The sequence below is a fragment of the Squalius cephalus genome (genome assembly GCF_949319135.1).
Source record: "Squalius cephalus genome assembly, chromosome: 8".
In the NCBI taxonomy this organism is placed as follows: Eukaryota; Metazoa; Chordata; class Actinopteri; order Cypriniformes; family Leuciscidae; genus Squalius; species Squalius cephalus.
In genome coordinates, this window is record NC_137129.1 from 10741375 (window position 1) to 10759505 (window position 18131).

Sequence of the window (18131 nt, forward strand, 5' to 3'; positions counted from 1 at the left end):
CTTGCGCGTGCTGACAGCCGGCCAGCCACTCCTTTCAGCTGGGCTAGACAACACAAGCACCGGCGGAACCCGGGGGCGGAGCTCCGCTCTCACGGACGAACATTCTATTGGCCCTTTGTTAAGCGTATTCAAAAAAAGGGGCGGGGCTAAACTGGGACGTTGACAACCGACGTGCCACTCAACTCCAGACCTGTTCGCTGATTGGCTATCCACGATCTTAGCCACGCCTGTCTTGGCGAGCTGCGGAGTTGAAATTATACCGTGGGAAAGCTTGTCGGTTCATACGGATGAACTTCAGTCTCACCTGACACACGCTGAGGATACGCTCTGAAATACTATCAAAAAATGAAGAGAAATCACGATTTCAGCTCCTCGGATAGTGAGCTCGATGAGAATATCGAAGTGGAGAAGGAGAGTGCTGACGAAAATGCGTAAGTTAGCTGTAATTTATTTGAGTCGTCTTGCTTTTTTGAGTAATGAAACGTTTAACTTGAATGAAGAAAACAGTCATACGATTTAATGTGCGCACGTTTAATTTGAATCGCACACAAGATTAAGATTAATACTTCTAAATCACATATCTGTCAACAAAATTAGCCTATGTGGAATATTACGTAGAAAATCGTTTCTTTTAGATGTTGGTCAGGATCATATTTCATCATAAAAATCAAATGTATTGTGTTCATATTGTGTGTATTGTGTTCTTATGCATATTTTGTTTTTAAAGCGGTGTGACTTCTCCACTCGGATCAATGTCTCCATCCACAACCTCTCAAGTGCAAGCGAGAAAACGTCGCAGAGGGGTAAGAGCGTTTTTCTTTGAAAAGTCCTGAAAACTGAATCTGCAAAGCTGAATAAATGACTTTTAATAATGATGATTTCACAATCTGTTTGGACAGATCATTGAGAAGCGCCGTAGGGACCGGATTAATAACAGTCTGTCTGAGCTGCGCAGACTTGTGCCCAGCGCCTTTGAGAAACAGGTGAGTGTCAATCAACACCTGACTTACATCTCAGAGTCAGACCACTGCAATCAAATATCTAGGTGATCTGTCTAGATTTTATACACAAGTCTCTTTACGGGATTAAATTCATGAAAAAGTCCTCAAATGTTGGCATTTAGTCCTGTATTAATATTTCATTAAAAAAAAATTTTGTTTTTAAATATTATTATTAATATTTCAATAATGTGGCATAACCAACATGCAGGATGCAACTTTGTTGTCATGGCACAAGAAAACCATAAAAACTAAGAGGACTCGTTGAAATCCTTAAGATTTGTGTATCAAATTTATTCAAGTTTTATTTATTTTTTCAGTTTTGGGCCTTTTTGTGAAAAAGTATACCTTTTCTCAGAATGAAACCAAAACAAGAACTTGGCACATGTGTTTTAAAATCGATTTAAAAAAAAAAAAGAAAAGAATTTCCTCTTTATCATCTCAGACATTCTTATTTGTCATTGAGCCATACAGTATACATATCACTTAACTCATCAACACATCTGTTCTTGTTCTCAGGGCTCTGCTAAACTAGAAAAGGCAGAAATTTTGCAGATGACGGTAGATCATTTAAAGATGCTTCATGCAGCTGGAGGAAAAGGTAAGGTTTTTTCGCACGAGCATTTATTTTGAAAGAAAATACACTTTAAGTTGCTGCCTTAAATTTTTAAGTACAATCAACTTGGATGTTTAAGTCATTTCAACTTAAATCTACCTCTACCTTAAACTGACTTTAAAAAAATGAGTTGAATCTTGTATAACTTATAAAAAAGGTTGAAAATTGCTTAACTTATTTTGATGAGTTAAAGCAGTGTAAAACCATATGTTGTCAGAACCTATTAATCATATGATTTTTACAGTGTATTTAAATTACAAATAAAATAAGCATATGCTTTTTATATGCTTAACAAAACTCTAACATTAACCATTGCTCTTTTATGCATTATGATATTTTCTAATGATTTATTAATAATGAAAGTTTTCATAAAGTCTTACCAAAAAAATCTTGCCAGGTTTAATGTTGTATGTTATCTTTCATTATGAGATCATCCAATGTTTGGGAATCTGCTCAAAGAAAATAATTACTAACCCAGACGTTTAATCTCTGTTGTTTATCTAGTGTCATTTCGGTTTCACTCTCAGCCCCTCCCAGTGTGATCTATTAACAGCACAGTGTTTCGTGTCATAAGCTGTAATCATTATCAGATCAGATCACTCACCAGCTCTGGTTTCTCTCTCGCACAGGTTACTTTGATGCTCACGCGCTGGCCATGGATTACCGCGGGCTGGGTTTCCGCGAGTGTCTGGCAGAGACGGCGCGTTACCTCAGTATCATCGAGGGCCTGGACAACACCGACCCCCTCCGCATCCGCCTGGTTTCACACCTGAACAGTTACGCCTCCCAGAGAGAAGCTCATTCGGGTTTGGGCCACTTGGCGTGGGGCTCCGCATTCGGGACGCCGCCTGGCCACCTGGCCCACCACCTCCTCCTGCAACAACAGCAGGGGGCGCCGCTCTCACGCAGCACCAGCAGCCCTCCATCCTCGAATTCTTCGTCACCCTCCTCCTCCTCATCTTCATCCGCTGCCTCCACAGAGCCGCACGCCCCCAGCAGGCTGACCGGGACGGGGATTAGCGAGGCAGGGCAGACGGGACCGCTGAGGGTGCCGCCCGGTACCTCCTTGCCCCCTGGCCTCACACCACCTACTACATCCAAGCTTTCTCCGCCCCTCCTGACGTCACTTTCAAGCCTGTCGGCGTTTCCCTTCCCGCTGAGCGCATTTCCTCTGCTGTCCCCGAGTTCGCTGGGCCCCGCGACTCCCTCCAGCAGCCTGGGGAAGCCCTATAGGCCCTGGAGCATGGAAATAGGAGCCTTCTGAACTCTGCAAAAACATGAACGCTGTGGACAGACAGTCAGTTAGAAATGACTTTTCTCTGTAACAAATGACAATTTCAAAGAGATGGACACAACCGCAGAATTCCTCTCTGTACAAAGGGAAAGAGCGAATACAGAACCGATGTACTTATCCGAATGACCCTGTCTTTTGAAATCCGTCTCAGGTCGAGCTGAAATAAGTTCTAGAGATGATCGGGGTTCTCGCACATCAGTTCTGAACAAATAGAGTTCTTTTGTCCCTCAGTGGAGAAGTGTATGCTAACAGAGAGAGAGAGAGAGAGAGAGAGAGAGAGATGGCTGTTAATGGAGTTTAATTTAAAACAGATTTAATTATATAAAGATAGTAAAGGAACGATTTGATAACATGATGTGATATAGTTGCATCTTCTCCTCCAGAATAAAAGGCGGGATTTTTAAAAGAATTATCTTTCAAATTAGATTTTTTTGGGGGGAAAACTGTTCAGCATTTCTATGATATTAGAAAATACTATGCAATGAAGTTGAGGTTTTCCAACTGTCCATCTGCACATATACAAAACCTATGCAACTGAACCTGTATTCCTCAGCTGAGTATACGTTCTTTTTTTTTCTTTTTGGTCAGTGACCTGCAGTGTGTGTTTATTTTGTTTAAAATGTAATAAATTTGTTGTTTGCAGGGATGGACCACTGGTACACCTTTACGGAGACAATCTAAATAGACAATCTTTCAGAACTGCACTAATGTAATTGTAGCAAAGTCACTGTTAGGTTTGTTAATAGCAGAATTGAGCGCTTACAGGCATGTTCACCCTTCATGCCCCAAATCATCTCTCTCTCTCCCTCTCGCTCGCTCTCTCTCTTAGTTAAATGTACTTTGGAAAACCAGATCATTTTTGTGGTAATAGGGAATTTGCACTGGCAAATCAGATAAGATTAGGGGAATAGATAGTACTGGAAGAGATGATGTGGTACTGTGCCTGTCCCTCACTAACCTGTGTGACTTTCCTGTAATAAAATGATACATGTAGCTAATAACCCTGGATTTGTGTGCTCATGTTCTGATATTGTCATAGACACATTCAATACTACGAATGCACAATATATTAATTGGTAAGAGCATATTAGAGATTTTTGGTTTTGCATGCTCATTTCTTCTATTTTTACATTTATATTACCTTATGCCTTCACCTAACTCTTAATTAAAATGAATCTTTATAAACACTAAGAATGTAATAAAAACGTTAAAAGTAATTTTTTAACAAACCTTTCATACTGTACATTATGTTATCGTGGCTAAATTTATTATTTTTAATTTATTTTAGATTTATTTAGATACATTTAACATAATTATAATATAAATATTGGTCATAACATGTAAATAATTAAAAGCTATCTATTTTGCAAAATGTAGGCTAAATTATAATGTTGTGATGCCTAAATTCAGTTTTAGGATTTATTGATTGGTTTGTGTGTATTATTTTTAATTATTTTTATATTTATTTGGATACATTTTAAAATTAATATAATATCATTTAAATATTGGCCATAATAGGAAAATACTGATCAACTATCCATTTTTCATACTGTACATTTTAATGTTATGATGCCTAAATTCAGTTTTAACATTTAAACTGATTGTTTTCTTTATTTACATTTATTTAGATACATTTTATTATTAATATAATTATAATATAACTTTAATTATTGGCCATAAAATTCAAATAATTATCAACTTATTGATATCAGCCGGAAATTTAAAATGGGTGCATTCCTAATCAAAATAAGGACATATTTTTGTAACAAAATGACCATTTTTACTGACATCTACATCGAAACGCCTTTTAGGACAAATCTCGCAGTCTGATAAAAACATTTAACAGCCACAGTGAACTGCATTCATACATTTTTATCGTCCAGATTTGTTGGCGTGCTTGAAATGTTCCAGTCACCCCTCTCTCTCACAGGTGGATATACATAAATAGGCCTTACATGTGATTTTTCTGAATTGCTAAAACACATTTCTTGAAACCATCACTCACTTTCTCAAAACCTTAAACACAAAACCAAATTTTCCAACCACATTCACAGAACCTCTGACTCTTCTGGCAAAATCAAAAACATAAACACTACAGATCATTCATTACACAAAAAAAGTATAGTAATGACAACTACGGTGAATAAATTGTATACTGTATCCACTGCAAGTATAGTATTGTACTGAATATTGAATCGTAGGCCTATCGAATATCTGTATATTCACCACTTGCATACAGTGAAAATACAGTGACCCAACTGCAAAAGCCAAAAAGGTTACAGTATAAAAACTCTAAATGAAAAGCATGTTACAGTAAAGTACACTGTGCAAGAAGAGCTGTGCAACTGCAAAATCAAGGTCAGTGAGAGAGATTGGTTCTGCTTCAGCATCATGTCTTCATGTTGGTCCGGCCGGAGGAGTTTCTCCACATCTCAGACAATGTCAGGCAAAGGGAAAAACCCTAAAGCAAGATCCAGCCTTGACAACATTCTCCACACCTTGCTCTTCCTCGTCCTCATCCTCTTCCTGCTTGTTCACCTCCTCTTACTGGATGGGGTTACTTAGAGAATGGGGTTTAGTGTTTTGGCAATTCAGAAAAACTGTAATGCTTTGGGGAAGAATAGTTCCTTTCATGGCGCTGCAGATTTCTATAGGGTTGAACCAGTGCCTGTATGCGTGCGTTTTGAACTGATATCAAACACGGCCCAGGGGCCTCTCTGTGGCCTCTCTATGTATCCAGGAAGCCATTAACAGCCAAGGGATATCCTGGACAATGGCAGCCTGGCTGGCCTGGACTGCACAGGGAGGAAAGAGAGAGGTACAGAGCGAGAAGAGAGGGAACGAGAGAGAAGAAGTAGGAGGAGAGGGCCGCACAGTGCAGCTTTGTCCCAAAGCAATCACAGCAGCTCACTGAGCTCCTGGTGCGGAGCACTCCCACGCCACCACGGGTACTATACCGCCAGCCAAACCCGTAAAACAGATTCCCACCTACACACAGCACACTGCCAACACACTTCTTTATTTCTCTAGCTGCCTTTAAATGTATTTTAGAGGCTTTTATCACATGTTTCCCCCCACATTCCCCCTAGAGGTGATGGTTGGATTCTCTAAAACTGGAATATTAAGTAGATACTGTAGCAGTAACGGCTAGGCTTGGAATAGCATACTACTCATACTATTTATGCTGTATGCAAATTGTCTACATGCATAAAATACCTGGATGACCTATGATTTGCTGAAAAATGCAGTATAGCATACTGTGTTTGGTACTCTCTGTTTGATGAATGGACCAGAAATCATTTTTTATTATTTTTATCTTGCTATTTACATTCTCGAATAATTATTTGATTGAATTACCAAACATTTTTACACAAAATTGGTTGCAAAATGATTGTGTCCAAGATGAGCTGTATGCCACTCATTGAATTATACATAATTAGGTCAACCAATGACAATGTATGCCTGTATTGCATATTTACACTTATATTGGCATATTGAACACTGATTCATAAACTATGTTTTAAGAAATATTAGGCAGTACTGAATGCTGCAGAATGCATTAAGCCATGCACTAGTATTATACTATAGTACTGTACTACCAATAACCATGTTTGAAATGGAATACTAACTTAGTAACTGATTACCTTTTTGTATTTTATAAATAAGTATTCGATGATAAAGGTTTAAAGTAGTATCCCTAACAAAAACATGTTCTAGGAACGTTTAGCTAACGTTCACATAATGTTATGAAAACTAAAAACATTCCAAGAACGATGTTAAAATAATTTTTTTGTGCTTTATTGAGAACATTATTAAAGCCAAGATCATTTTGAACAAATGTTCTATTAATATTACTGGAAAAACGTTAACGCTGAGAGAACCTTGCCAGAAAGTAAACCAAAGTTCTAAGAAAGTTCCCTGTTAGCTGGGATGCTACGACTTTGTCACGTGAGCTCATTACATTGCATGTTTAGCCTAATTGAGAAAGTGGAATCTAGTTGTCACATGGAAAATAAAACGCTTGTTTTTAATGTTTATTCCCATTTGGGGTAAAATATCAACATTTGGCAACCCGATCAAATAATGAGAAAAGAAACATTTTAAAATTGGCAACTGATATATTAGGCTATTACTATTAGTATTAGCCTACCTCTTGTTCAGTTCATCCTGCTTCATCAAGTGGAAGGTCAAGTCGAACACATTGCACTTAAGATACATAATAAAATAAACTATATGCACATTTTGAAAGCAAATTTAGTGGATAATATACGGTTAGTATTTTGTGCATAAAGAATTTCCCACACTATAGTGCAATAGCTAGAGAAGTGTGGTACGCTATTGCTAGTTAAAGCCTATTTTTTACAGTCTATGGTTAAAGCATGTATTCTTGCAAAGTCATTTATCGCCACCTGTTGGTTAACTAGGATATTACACTTTGTTATTTCTCGCATTTCGTTAATCACGTTTTTGTGCCCTGCCTACAGCACAGTTGTTAAATTTGAAATCGACTTTTGTGTTTATTATGTTAATGTATGTTGTATGAAATAAAAACGGACCCAAAGACAGATATTGTCATTCCAAGGAACCCAAGCCTTTATTCACCACAGCTTGCTCCCAAAGTTACATGTGAAGGGAATAAAACACACAGCTTGAAGAGAAATATGAGGGTGGGCAGGTTTGTGACATTAAAGCAATAGCTATGGCACATTATAACAGCGTCTACCCACACTGCTCTTGACACACACACTTACACACACATCATCTTGCAATGTCCATTGTATTACCAGATATCAACCTGAAAATCTTACAAGAATTAGAATGGGAGAACTTCAGTACACGTGATTCTCAAGAACTCAAGGTTAACTTGATGTTCAGCATAAATGCAACCCAGACTATGGTCAAACACGGGTCAAGAGACGTCGCATGATTTCGGCGTGGCTCAAACCGCTGCTCCTCTTGAGCAACATGTCATTTTTGTTTACTAAATCATGCTGACCGGGTCCATTTAAGTGTGTGTGTGTGTGCCTGTGTTGTGACTATATACCAGATGAATGTATGAAGAAAGAGCTAGAGATTACTGTAAATGCTATCTTAGTGACCGATTAGAGCTGTGTGTACTGTACTGTGGCGGCTTTTACTCTCTCCACATGGACATAGAGACATTAACATGATCATTGGGTTTAGAGAAGACGTTGCAAATGTCAGCTAGCCAGCAAACTCACAAACATCAAAGCCTGGTACAAGAGAGAGAGAGAGAGAGAGAGAGAGAGAGAGAGAGAGAGAGAGAGAGAGAGAGAGAGAGAGAGAGAGAGAGAGAGAGAGGAAACAGGTACATCCACTAAAAGATAAGAATACAGAGAGAGAAACTTATAAAATGGCACACCGCAATACTTTTCATCGTCTCATATAAAACAAATAGGAAGTATTTACAAAAAACCACACCCACTTTGACTGGTTTCGAATTGATCAAAAACATTTTCTTCTTTTTCTGGACTAATGATGTTCCTTTTGTCTTATGGACTATATCGGGGACGATGCTGTTGGTGAGGGGGGCAGGGTCGATTCTTTTGGCCTGGGCGGGGCGGGGCAGGGGGGTGGGGTGACAGGGGCTCTTTTCTACACAGGGCTGCGGTGGCAGGGGGAGAGGGGGTCTCTCTGGGGACGGGAGGTCGCAGGTATGGGGAGAGGGGGTGGGGTGATGGGACGGTGGGTGTAGAGAGATGTGCTCATGCTCTCAACTCTTCCATCAGCTCTTTGTTTCTGCGCACCACCTGAGCGTGCTTCTCCTGAAAACACATAGAGAAATAACACAGGACATTTATCAGCAATTTATAGCTTAAAGTTGATATAATGTTGATGAAAATGAAGAAAATACCAGTCTTGTTTTTAAAATGCCTTTTGAAGTACTCTTTCACTGTACTGAAGAACTATTTTTTTGTACTGTAGTGCCCTCTTGTGACAGAGATTAAAGGGATAGTTCACTTTGAAATTAAATTTTGGTATGTTTTAGCTTACCTCAAGGGCATCCAAGATGTAGGTGTCTTTTTTTCCGCAGTAGTTTCAATTTTGATATATTTAGGTCAAACCGTTCTTGTCTGTCAGTCCTATAATGCAGGTCTATGGTCACGGTCTCAAAGAGCATGCACAGAGTCCAAATTAAAACAATTCCCCATCGTCCAAATGAAACAATTCCCCATCGTAAGTACACATTGATGGCCTAAGACACGAAACGAGCGGTTTGTGTGAGAAAACGAACAGTATTTATATCGTTTTTAGCTCTTATACACAGCCACGTCCAAGTGATCTGAGGGCGCTCGCGCATCCTGGTGTGTGACATGTACGCAGACTGGTGCATAGATATATACACTAGATGTTAGATGGAATTGTTTAATTTGGACGATGGGGAATTGTTTTAATTTGGACTCTGTGCATGCTCTTTGAGACAGTGACCACAGACCTGCATTATAGGACTGACAGACAAGAACGGTTTGACCTAAAAATATCAAAATTGAAACTACTGCAGAAAAAAAGACACCTACATCTTGGATGCCCTTGAGGTAAGCTAAAACATACCAAAATTTAATTTCAAAGTGAACTATCCCTTTAAGATTAGATTTGTATTTTTCTGAAGAAAATATGAGTTTTGATGCTGCTCGTGTGGGTGGTTGGCTGTATTTCTAGGGTGTTTTGTGTGGTTGTTTACAATGAGCCCACATTCAAGTCTCTATGATATTCTAGTCTTATGACTCTGGCTCCTCCTTCAATGTAAGTCTGAGGATTGTTTGCTAGTTTTATCTTCTGTCCTGTAAAAATCGTAAAAATCAGATCACTATTCACAGTTGCAGCATGCAACTCCTCAAAAAGTTTCAAGATATGGAACTTTTGAGGGACAAATTTATGCATTTACTGTAATACTTTTTTAATGCGAAGTGACAGTAAAGATATTTATAATGTTACAAAATATTTATTTTCAAATAAATGCTTTTCTTTTGAGCTTTCTTTTAATCAAAGAACGTATCACTGTTTCCACAAGCAGCACAACTCTTTTCAACATAGCTATTAATAAGAAATGTTTCTTGAGCACCAAATCAGCATATTAGAATGTTTTCTGAAGGGTCATGTGACACTGAAGACTGGAGGAATGATGCTGAAAATTCAGCTTTGATCACAGGAATATATTACATTTAAAAGTATATATTAAAATAGGCAACAGTCATTTTAAATTGTAATAATTTTTTGTGTATTTTTGTTTAAATAAATGCAGCCTCGGTGAGCATATGTGACTTCTTTTAAAAACATAAAGAAATCGTACTGATCCCAAAAGTTTGAACGGTAGTGTAAGTTATAATTAAAGTCCTGACCTTCTCATGCAGCCGTTCCAGCATGGCTGCAAGGTGGGCCTCACGGTTCTCCTTGATCTGCTCCATCTTCATGATGAGTTTCTCCTCTGCCATCCTGCTGAAGTTGCTGTTCTCCTCCATGGCTTTCAGCAGGACGTCCCGCTCATGATCACGTTTCTCAGCCAGAGCCCTCAGGACTTGAGCCTCCTGGGACTGGAAGAATAAACAGGAATAAAACATTAGGGTTAAAAATAATAGAAATAAAAATGCCAAACATCAAACATAATATAGATATATACAGTACAGATACATTATACAAATAAATAGGTCACTCACTCTTCTCCTTTCCTCTGCGGCCTCCAGCTTCTTCTGGATGTCCTCCAGAGACATGTCCCTCTTTTTAGGAGGTGAAGTGATGCTGTAGCCCCCGTCAGCCGTGGGAGAGGGTGGCTTCAGGATGACCTCAAAGGCCTGGCCAGAAGCCCGCTTGTTAATGGGCTTAACCTCCATGTCTGAGCATGCAAGACACAAATTGAAATAGATGTTGTTTAGGCAGCAAATATTCATCTACACATTGGTAGGGTTTGAGCATCCGGATCCATGTAATAAAATGCACAAACTGCCTTCTGCTCGTGAAATGAGCTTGCATAACTTTGTTATACAGCCATCCTAAATATTTATCAGACATTTATTGATCTATTAGTTGTTAAGATAATAAATGTTAGTGCTGCTGGTACACATACAGGCCAATAAAAAATAGATTATAAAGATCAAACAGAATGAGGTCTATAAAGCACAGCACATTATTGTATCTCATTACTGGTTTTATATTTTCATTTCCTACCTTCAAACTCGCTCATGAGGTTCTTGCGTGCCTCTGGGTAGAGACAGGAGCAGATGAGGGAGACGAGGGAAAGCTCCTTCATCTTCTCTTTGTATGCTGCAGAGAGACACATCAAACAAAAGTATTGACCCAGATTCTTGCTGTTTTATGAATGATTATTCGAAACTGCATCGCCAATGTTGCAGAAAATAACCCAAATCATCTAGGTTTTCAACCAGGGGTAAACTTACTGATATAAAATATAGATTTTAACACAATAGTTAAAATGTAGATCAGTAGATATGTAGAATCTATCTATCTATCTATCTATCTATAGAGGGGAGAGAGAAACAGTAAATATAAAATAAAATTAAATGTATATTACATTTTTACTATTATTATTGTGTGTGTGTGTGTGTGTGTGTGTGTGTGTGTGTGTGTGTGTGTGTGTGTGTGTGTGTGTGTGTGTGTGTGTGTGTGTGTGAGATTGTGTGTGTTTTGTAAAGCTATTATTGAATATAATACATCTACTCACAGGTCCACTGACTTTATAAAAATAAAAGATTAAATTAATTATATTTAATTATACATAAAATGAATATTAGATTTATATTATCTTACATTAATTTGTATACACACACATGTAAATATATATATTAAAGAAATTAATATATATATATATATATATATATATATATATATATATATATATTAGATTATTATTGTTATATAAGATATGTAAATTAAAATGTATCTATTATATATCCTAATTATTTACATTGTATATTAATATAATAATGTTTGATGCTTTTATTATTGAAAGTTTTTATGCTGTATTATGTATAAAAAAAAAAGTATTATGTTAAAATTTTTATATTTTCATTGTAGAGGGTTTCACCCCTGTTGGGGTTCTGGGTGGAGGTTCCTGAGTCCAGAAACGATGACAAACCCTCATAAAAAATATTTAACAGTACTGCCAATGTTTTCATTTGTGCTTTCTAAGAAAAACCAGCAGCATGTCCTCACATGCTCTGGTTTCCTACAAGACAATGTTCCCCACAAGATCCACCCATCCCCCATCGCCCCAACCATCAGCGTTACATTATTTATTAAAATCCATTTTTACTCTGACTACTGAGGGTGTGTGCGGGGAGTGAGTCGGCAAGACCAGAGAAGACACGAGGCGAAACAAATTTCCAGATGGCTTTTTAGGACGGCAAGACTGATCCTAACGCAATAATTCCTCATCCACAACTTCAGAATCATTTAGATTTTTCAGCATTTAATGCTTAAGTGCAAACAAGTCTAAATCATACAACACATCAGTATGGCAGATGCTACATGAAGCATATTAATGTATCTGATTTTCCTTGAACACACAAGACAGCATTTATCAAAGCCAGTGCATTTGAGTTATAAATCAATGTCTTGACAGCAGTGCTGTGCTGATGTTATCAATCCGTGCATGCTTGGGTTTCTCCAGCCAGATATCAGGCTGCTTTAATGCTTTCCAGAATCAACCTACTTTCTCCACTCTTCGCCCAGAGGAGGATGTAAAAATCTGATCAACTCCCTCTCGCTCCCTGACGAGCTTATTAATCCCTCACAAACAGAGGATGGAGAAAACTGGGAAGGGAAGAAGGGGAGAGAATCACTGTGTTCACTCCCGCTAGGATTAAAAGCCCTGAGGCAGGTTGCTTTTGGTGTGGGGGGCTTTAATTAGTAATTACTGGAGCAAACCATATCTTCCGGTAAATTGAGGGGGTGGCAATGGACCTCAGTAAGCATTTCTCCTCTGCTGTGTAGTCAGAGTGAGATAAGGACGATAGACAGCTCACTGAAGCAAGTAATTCAGGTCAGCCGGCTGGTGAGCAGGTGAAAAGGATCTCACACAGGCGGATGAACCTGTGTGCAATACTGAGAGCTAATCTAGAGATTCTGCTGGAAAATATCAGAGGGTAGACACAGTAGCCACACCTTAGGCTTGAGCTGTAGCTATTGTGGCTGGTCAAAAAAGACATTGATTATTGACATAATGGGGTAATAAACTGTAATCCTGTAATGTAATGTAATGCAACATCCGAAATCCTTGTCCGTGTGGGGACATTTTTTGGTCATTAAACAGCTTATATATCATACTAAGTGTTGTTTTTTGAAAATGTTAAAATGCAGAAAGTTTTCTGTGATGGGTAGGTTTAGAGGTAGGGTTAGTGTAAGGGGATAAAATATAGAGTTTGTGCAGTTTAAAAATCATTATGTCTATGGAAAGACAAAACATGAAGACAACGCGCACTTGTGGGTGGGTGGGTGGTCTTTGTAAACCCTACTTTATGTCCCCACAAAGATGATAATATCTGAAATCATTTTTTGGTCGCCATCAGGAAAAAAGCTTATAAATCATACTGGTTTTTTTTGTTTTGTTTTTTTTAAATGTAAAAATGCAGAAAGGTTTATGGTAGGTTTAGAGTTAGGGATGAAATATACAATTTGTAGAGTGTATAAAGCATTATGTCTCTGGAATGTCCCCATAAAGCATGAAAACATTTTTGTTTTTCTAGGCATTTTTTGCATTTAGCCTAATGAAACGTGTAGCTGTATTTGGCTTTTATTGTCAAATAATTTGTCAGATAAATACCTTAACCAAGTTTAGTATTTTGTTCTTCCCTCATATTTAAAAAATATAAAATATTCCCCTCATATTTTGATGGTTCAATCAAACCTGTAGGATCATTAAAAACAGATATCCCCTCCAGACGTCAATTTTGCCGCTACTATATATATATATAAATACACATGTTGAAATGTATGACATATAACTTTATATAAGATAGTATGATACTAATTTTATACTGTAAACTTTATAATTTTTTTACATGAAGAAGTAATTCTAATTCTCTGTAGCTTATTTTGTCCTGTCTGATATATCATTCCATGCATTACAGTGATACAGACCATGCACTGCATCTGTAAAATTAGGTAGAAAAAAAGAGCATTACTCAAAATTTGCCATCAGGATCTACGGCCCAGTGGACAAGCGAAAAGTCCTTTGTGTGGTTTGTTTGATAATGCATCAGCATGCCCACCCTGGAAATCAATAATGGCTCCTCCCATCTCTCTCATTCTCTCTCACACATATGCTCTGTCCACTGAAACTGGACAAATGCCTTTCAATGTTCAATAGTGATCATCATTACATCTGTTCACACTAAAACCACTTCATTTTAAGTAAAATCAGTAAAACGGACTTGAGTCCATTTGAAACTTTTAAGTAAAATGACTACGGCAATATGGCAATATATAGGGTATATGTGTATGCTATGAAATATATTTATCATATGGTTGACATTAAAACCTAAAAATAATTTATCTTAAAAAGCAATGGCCCCACCCCACTGCGGAGCATTGCTGAATGTGTATGTTTGAACTTCCTGTAAGGTTATCGATTAATGGGGATTGATTGGATTAGTCATACTGCTTTCACATATCCAGTAATCTTAAATGATAAACGTGCATGGTGGGGGTTACATGAGGAGACCTTTAAAGTAGATAAGACAAAGACAGGCAGTTTTGATCAATGATTCTGACAGGTAAAAATGATATTGTTGTTGCCAATTATCCAATTGTTACTGTAATTCAAATGCGTAATTAAAAGTATAATTAAATAAGCCATGCTTTTAAATTAGTCTTAACGAGAGAGCTGGTTTCTTCTTATTTTCATCTGGTGTATGGTACGCACCAAGGTCTTTCTGCAGGCTCTTTTAAGCCCTATAAATATTCCAAGTGTATTGATTATATTGATTGACATGTTCTTTCTCATTAGCGGAAGGAATCCCACAGGCATTTCTTGTGTGTTCTGTGAAATGAAATGAAATATCCTTAAGACAATGCCCAATGTAATTGCATTGCATGGTAGGATTAAGTGCACATTACTGGTATTCCACAAAACAGATGTCTCCCCAACATTTCAAGTGACATGACAGCTAGAACAGAGACATTCGCCCTCAGTCCAACAGTGCCCTGCCCTGCAGGCGCCTCAAAATGATGCAATAAAGCCGACTCACACCTTGTCTATGGCATGCCCCAGTTTGGCCGCCTACAACATAATCCAGAATCACAACAGCACTGAGACATGCTTACCGGCGAGACGACTTCAGCCCTGACACACTTCCATTTAACACATCAATCATCTGATACTGCAATCTGCCTCTCATATGCCGCTAGTAATGGTGTGAATGAAAGGATGCACATACAAATCCACAATTACACATTAAAAACTTGTTTAGGCGAATCATAAAGGAGGGTTTTTGGGGTTAAATAATGACATGTGCTGGCAGACTGTATATGTCACAAGAATATATTAAAGGTGTGAGAACAGATTCTTATTTACCGGTTATAAATAAGGTAATATAAAAATGCCAGTGTGTAGTTTTTTGACAAACCCACCAGAGTCCCTAAATCAGTGCAAAACACTGAAATTAAGCTAATTAATTTATTATTTCTGATCATTTCCAAATATTAAGGAATTCAGTGTATACTGCATAATAAACATCCCTGCGTGGATAAAAACAACAGTTTGAAAATTCAGTAACTACCATGTCGTATTTCACTATTACGGCTTTGTTTGCCAATAAATATACCATCCACACCTAGCTAATTTAATGAAAAAGGATAGAAATATCGTATATAGAGGATATCCAAAGCTCTGAACTGTTCTGAGTTAGGCATTGTCAGGTTTTATTAGATTTTCTGGAGGCTGAAACACAGAGCTGGATCTTGGGTGGGGTCCTTCTGCATTATGCTGGAGATATGAGCCGGCAGGTGCAGTGTCACCATAAGAAAATCCTTTTATGGCTTTTAAAACATGTTACAGTATATTTGAAAAAAATTGTGCTCTATATCAACACAATTGAATGCTTTTTCTCATTTATAAAGTACCCTCTTTTTCTATGTAAAGGTGAGTGGGCAGCCTGGGTGCACCCAAAACGCACAGCCATATTTGAAAATAAAACAGCATGGGGTGTTAAGAGAAAGCAGATTTATTTATCTAAGAAATAACCCAGATAGTAATTTAATACCTTTTTCTTAGCTAAAGGACTTTTGTTTATCCTGCATCAGGATCTTTTGTGCGCGCGACTGCATCTCTTAGCATCCTGCATCAAAGAGACATGAACCGGCGAACAAAATGAAGGAAGGTTTGTCTTACCGATAGCAGTTTTGGCCATGGCTGGGGTTGTTGCGGTGACTGGTGCGTCTCAGCTCTGTTTCGGTGGCGAGGAACCGGTTCGCTTTGATAAGGCACTGAGTCAGCAGAAAGGCGCTCTGAGGGAAAGAGTGCGCGAGAGCAGCTTCGGGAATTATGAGCGTGCGTGTGTTCAATCAGATTGGCTGCTGTTGTCCCTTCACGCGCAGCTCTAAATGAAAGGCTGTCGCGCGCTCGCTCTAATGTACCGGAGGATGTCAACGGTGAGGAGCTTACAAGGTGACTAATTGACTCTCCCCCCTTTCTCAGAAATGGTGCAGACCGTTCATACACAGCGCCCATTGATTTATTCATTTTATATGATATAGCCTAGCCTACTAAGACGGTGGTAACTGGAAACGTTGGTTGCATTTATGGCATTTCATACAGTAACCTAGCACTGATAATCTCGTATGGATTGTAATGGCTGTCTTCTGCCGTCACTGATTGATGGAAGCTCTGTCTTATAACAGTCATATTAACAGTAGGCCTATTCATGATTATAGATATGCTACGCACTTGTATTTTAAAATACATTTTACATTCATATAATGGCAGTAGCACCGGTAAAGCAGCACTGGGACACACAGTGCCCCTCCCAGCATTATCAAGGGTCCCTTAGATTAAATGGGTGATGTGATGTTCCTCGATAATATTTGTCAATATTAGTTATTGCTAAAATATTTAATTTCCCTCTTTAAATTATTACAGTGACTCTAGATCATCAAAATATGTTTAGAAATATTTAATCAATGTATTTTGTAAATCTATTTAGCAGATTAAATGTATTAGGCTACTTTCAGGTTCCTGGCAGGACCTAAATGACAGCATAAACAAATAACAAGAGCATGAAATGTATTGACAGTTAAGTATTGGTGTAATATAAGTGCATTGAAGAAATACAAAATTATAAAACACTTCTTTACCAATAATAAATATGCTCAAGTAGTCACATTCAGCCATGATCACTACATCAACATGCACATCCAGTTCAGCTCCCATTAGAAATGCACATGGCTTGCAAGCATCAATTATGAAGGAAGAGAAGTCTGCACAATAAATAATAAAAGTTCTGCTGTCTGAACAAATCGGTTTAGAAATTGCACAGCAGAAAATGAAGGACTGCAAGGGTTGCATTAGGCTACTATAGGAGACCCCTGTATCTCACAGTGTACAATGGTCATAGATTAAATAATCCATTGGTCAAATTGGCATTTCAGAGACAAGCAATCCTGCAGTCTCTTGATTTAAATAACAATATATTAATATCTTCATGTTTTCATTGTTATTTTTCATTGCTTCTAAACTGAAGCCTAAATTCTTTATGGATCCGATAGCCAGGCTACTATCTATCAGACATGTCAGCAGGGTCACGCCTAAACATTCACGATCAAGACGCACTGCATTATCATTTTCAACCATTAGGTGGCAATAGATCCTAAGGGAGCAGTTTATAGCCAACCATTTAAACTTGAGAAATCTCTTAAGACAAGACAAAGCTGTATGTTAAGAGGGCACATTGATTTATCAGTACAGTACTAATCTTAAAGCTGCTGCTGGCTATGTTGAATTACCCAAACATTAAAAGCACATAGGCAATGAACCATAAATCTGGAGTCATTCATTAATCAAAATGTAATAAATTGTTGTAAATGTGAGAGTTTAATTAAAATTCATGGTTATGCATTAACTAAAAGAGAACTGAGTCAAACTGGGGATCTTATTATGTTTCCAGCAATGGTCAAGAATGCACTGCATGTACTCATAAAACCAATAAGCAGTGAAAGTGGCGACAGCTCTGAATAAATAAATCATACACAA

The 18131-nt window shown here is 37.9% G+C and overlaps 2 protein-coding genes across 2 annotated transcripts; one reads left to right on the forward strand and one right to left on the reverse strand.

The window, feature by feature from the left end:
• The first annotated feature begins 272 nt into the window (after window positions 1–272).
• On the forward strand, window positions 273–3914 carry hey1 (hes-related family bHLH transcription factor with YRPW motif 1). Its single transcript, XM_079878449.1, has 5 exons — window positions 273–431; window positions 728–803; window positions 900–983; window positions 1518–1599; window positions 2244–3914. Exons 1-5 carry the CDS (start codon window positions 346–348, stop codon window positions 2876–2878), a joined length of 963 nt encoding a protein of 320 aa, XP_079734575.1. The 5' UTR covers window positions 273–345; the 3' UTR covers window positions 2879–3914.
• Window positions 3915–7479: 3565 nt separating this feature from the next.
• Window positions 7480–16632, reverse strand: stmn2b (stathmin 2b). The gene is made up of 5 exons (XM_079878446.1): window positions 16275–16632; window positions 11093–11188; window positions 10585–10760; window positions 10270–10461; window positions 7480–8694 (listed from the first exon to the last, which is right to left on the reverse strand). Exons 1-5 carry the CDS (start codon window positions 16291–16293, stop codon window positions 8635–8637), a joined length of 543 nt encoding a protein of 180 aa, XP_079734572.1. The 5' UTR covers window positions 16294–16632; the 3' UTR covers window positions 7480–8634.
• Window positions 16633–18131: the final 1499 nt, after the last annotated feature.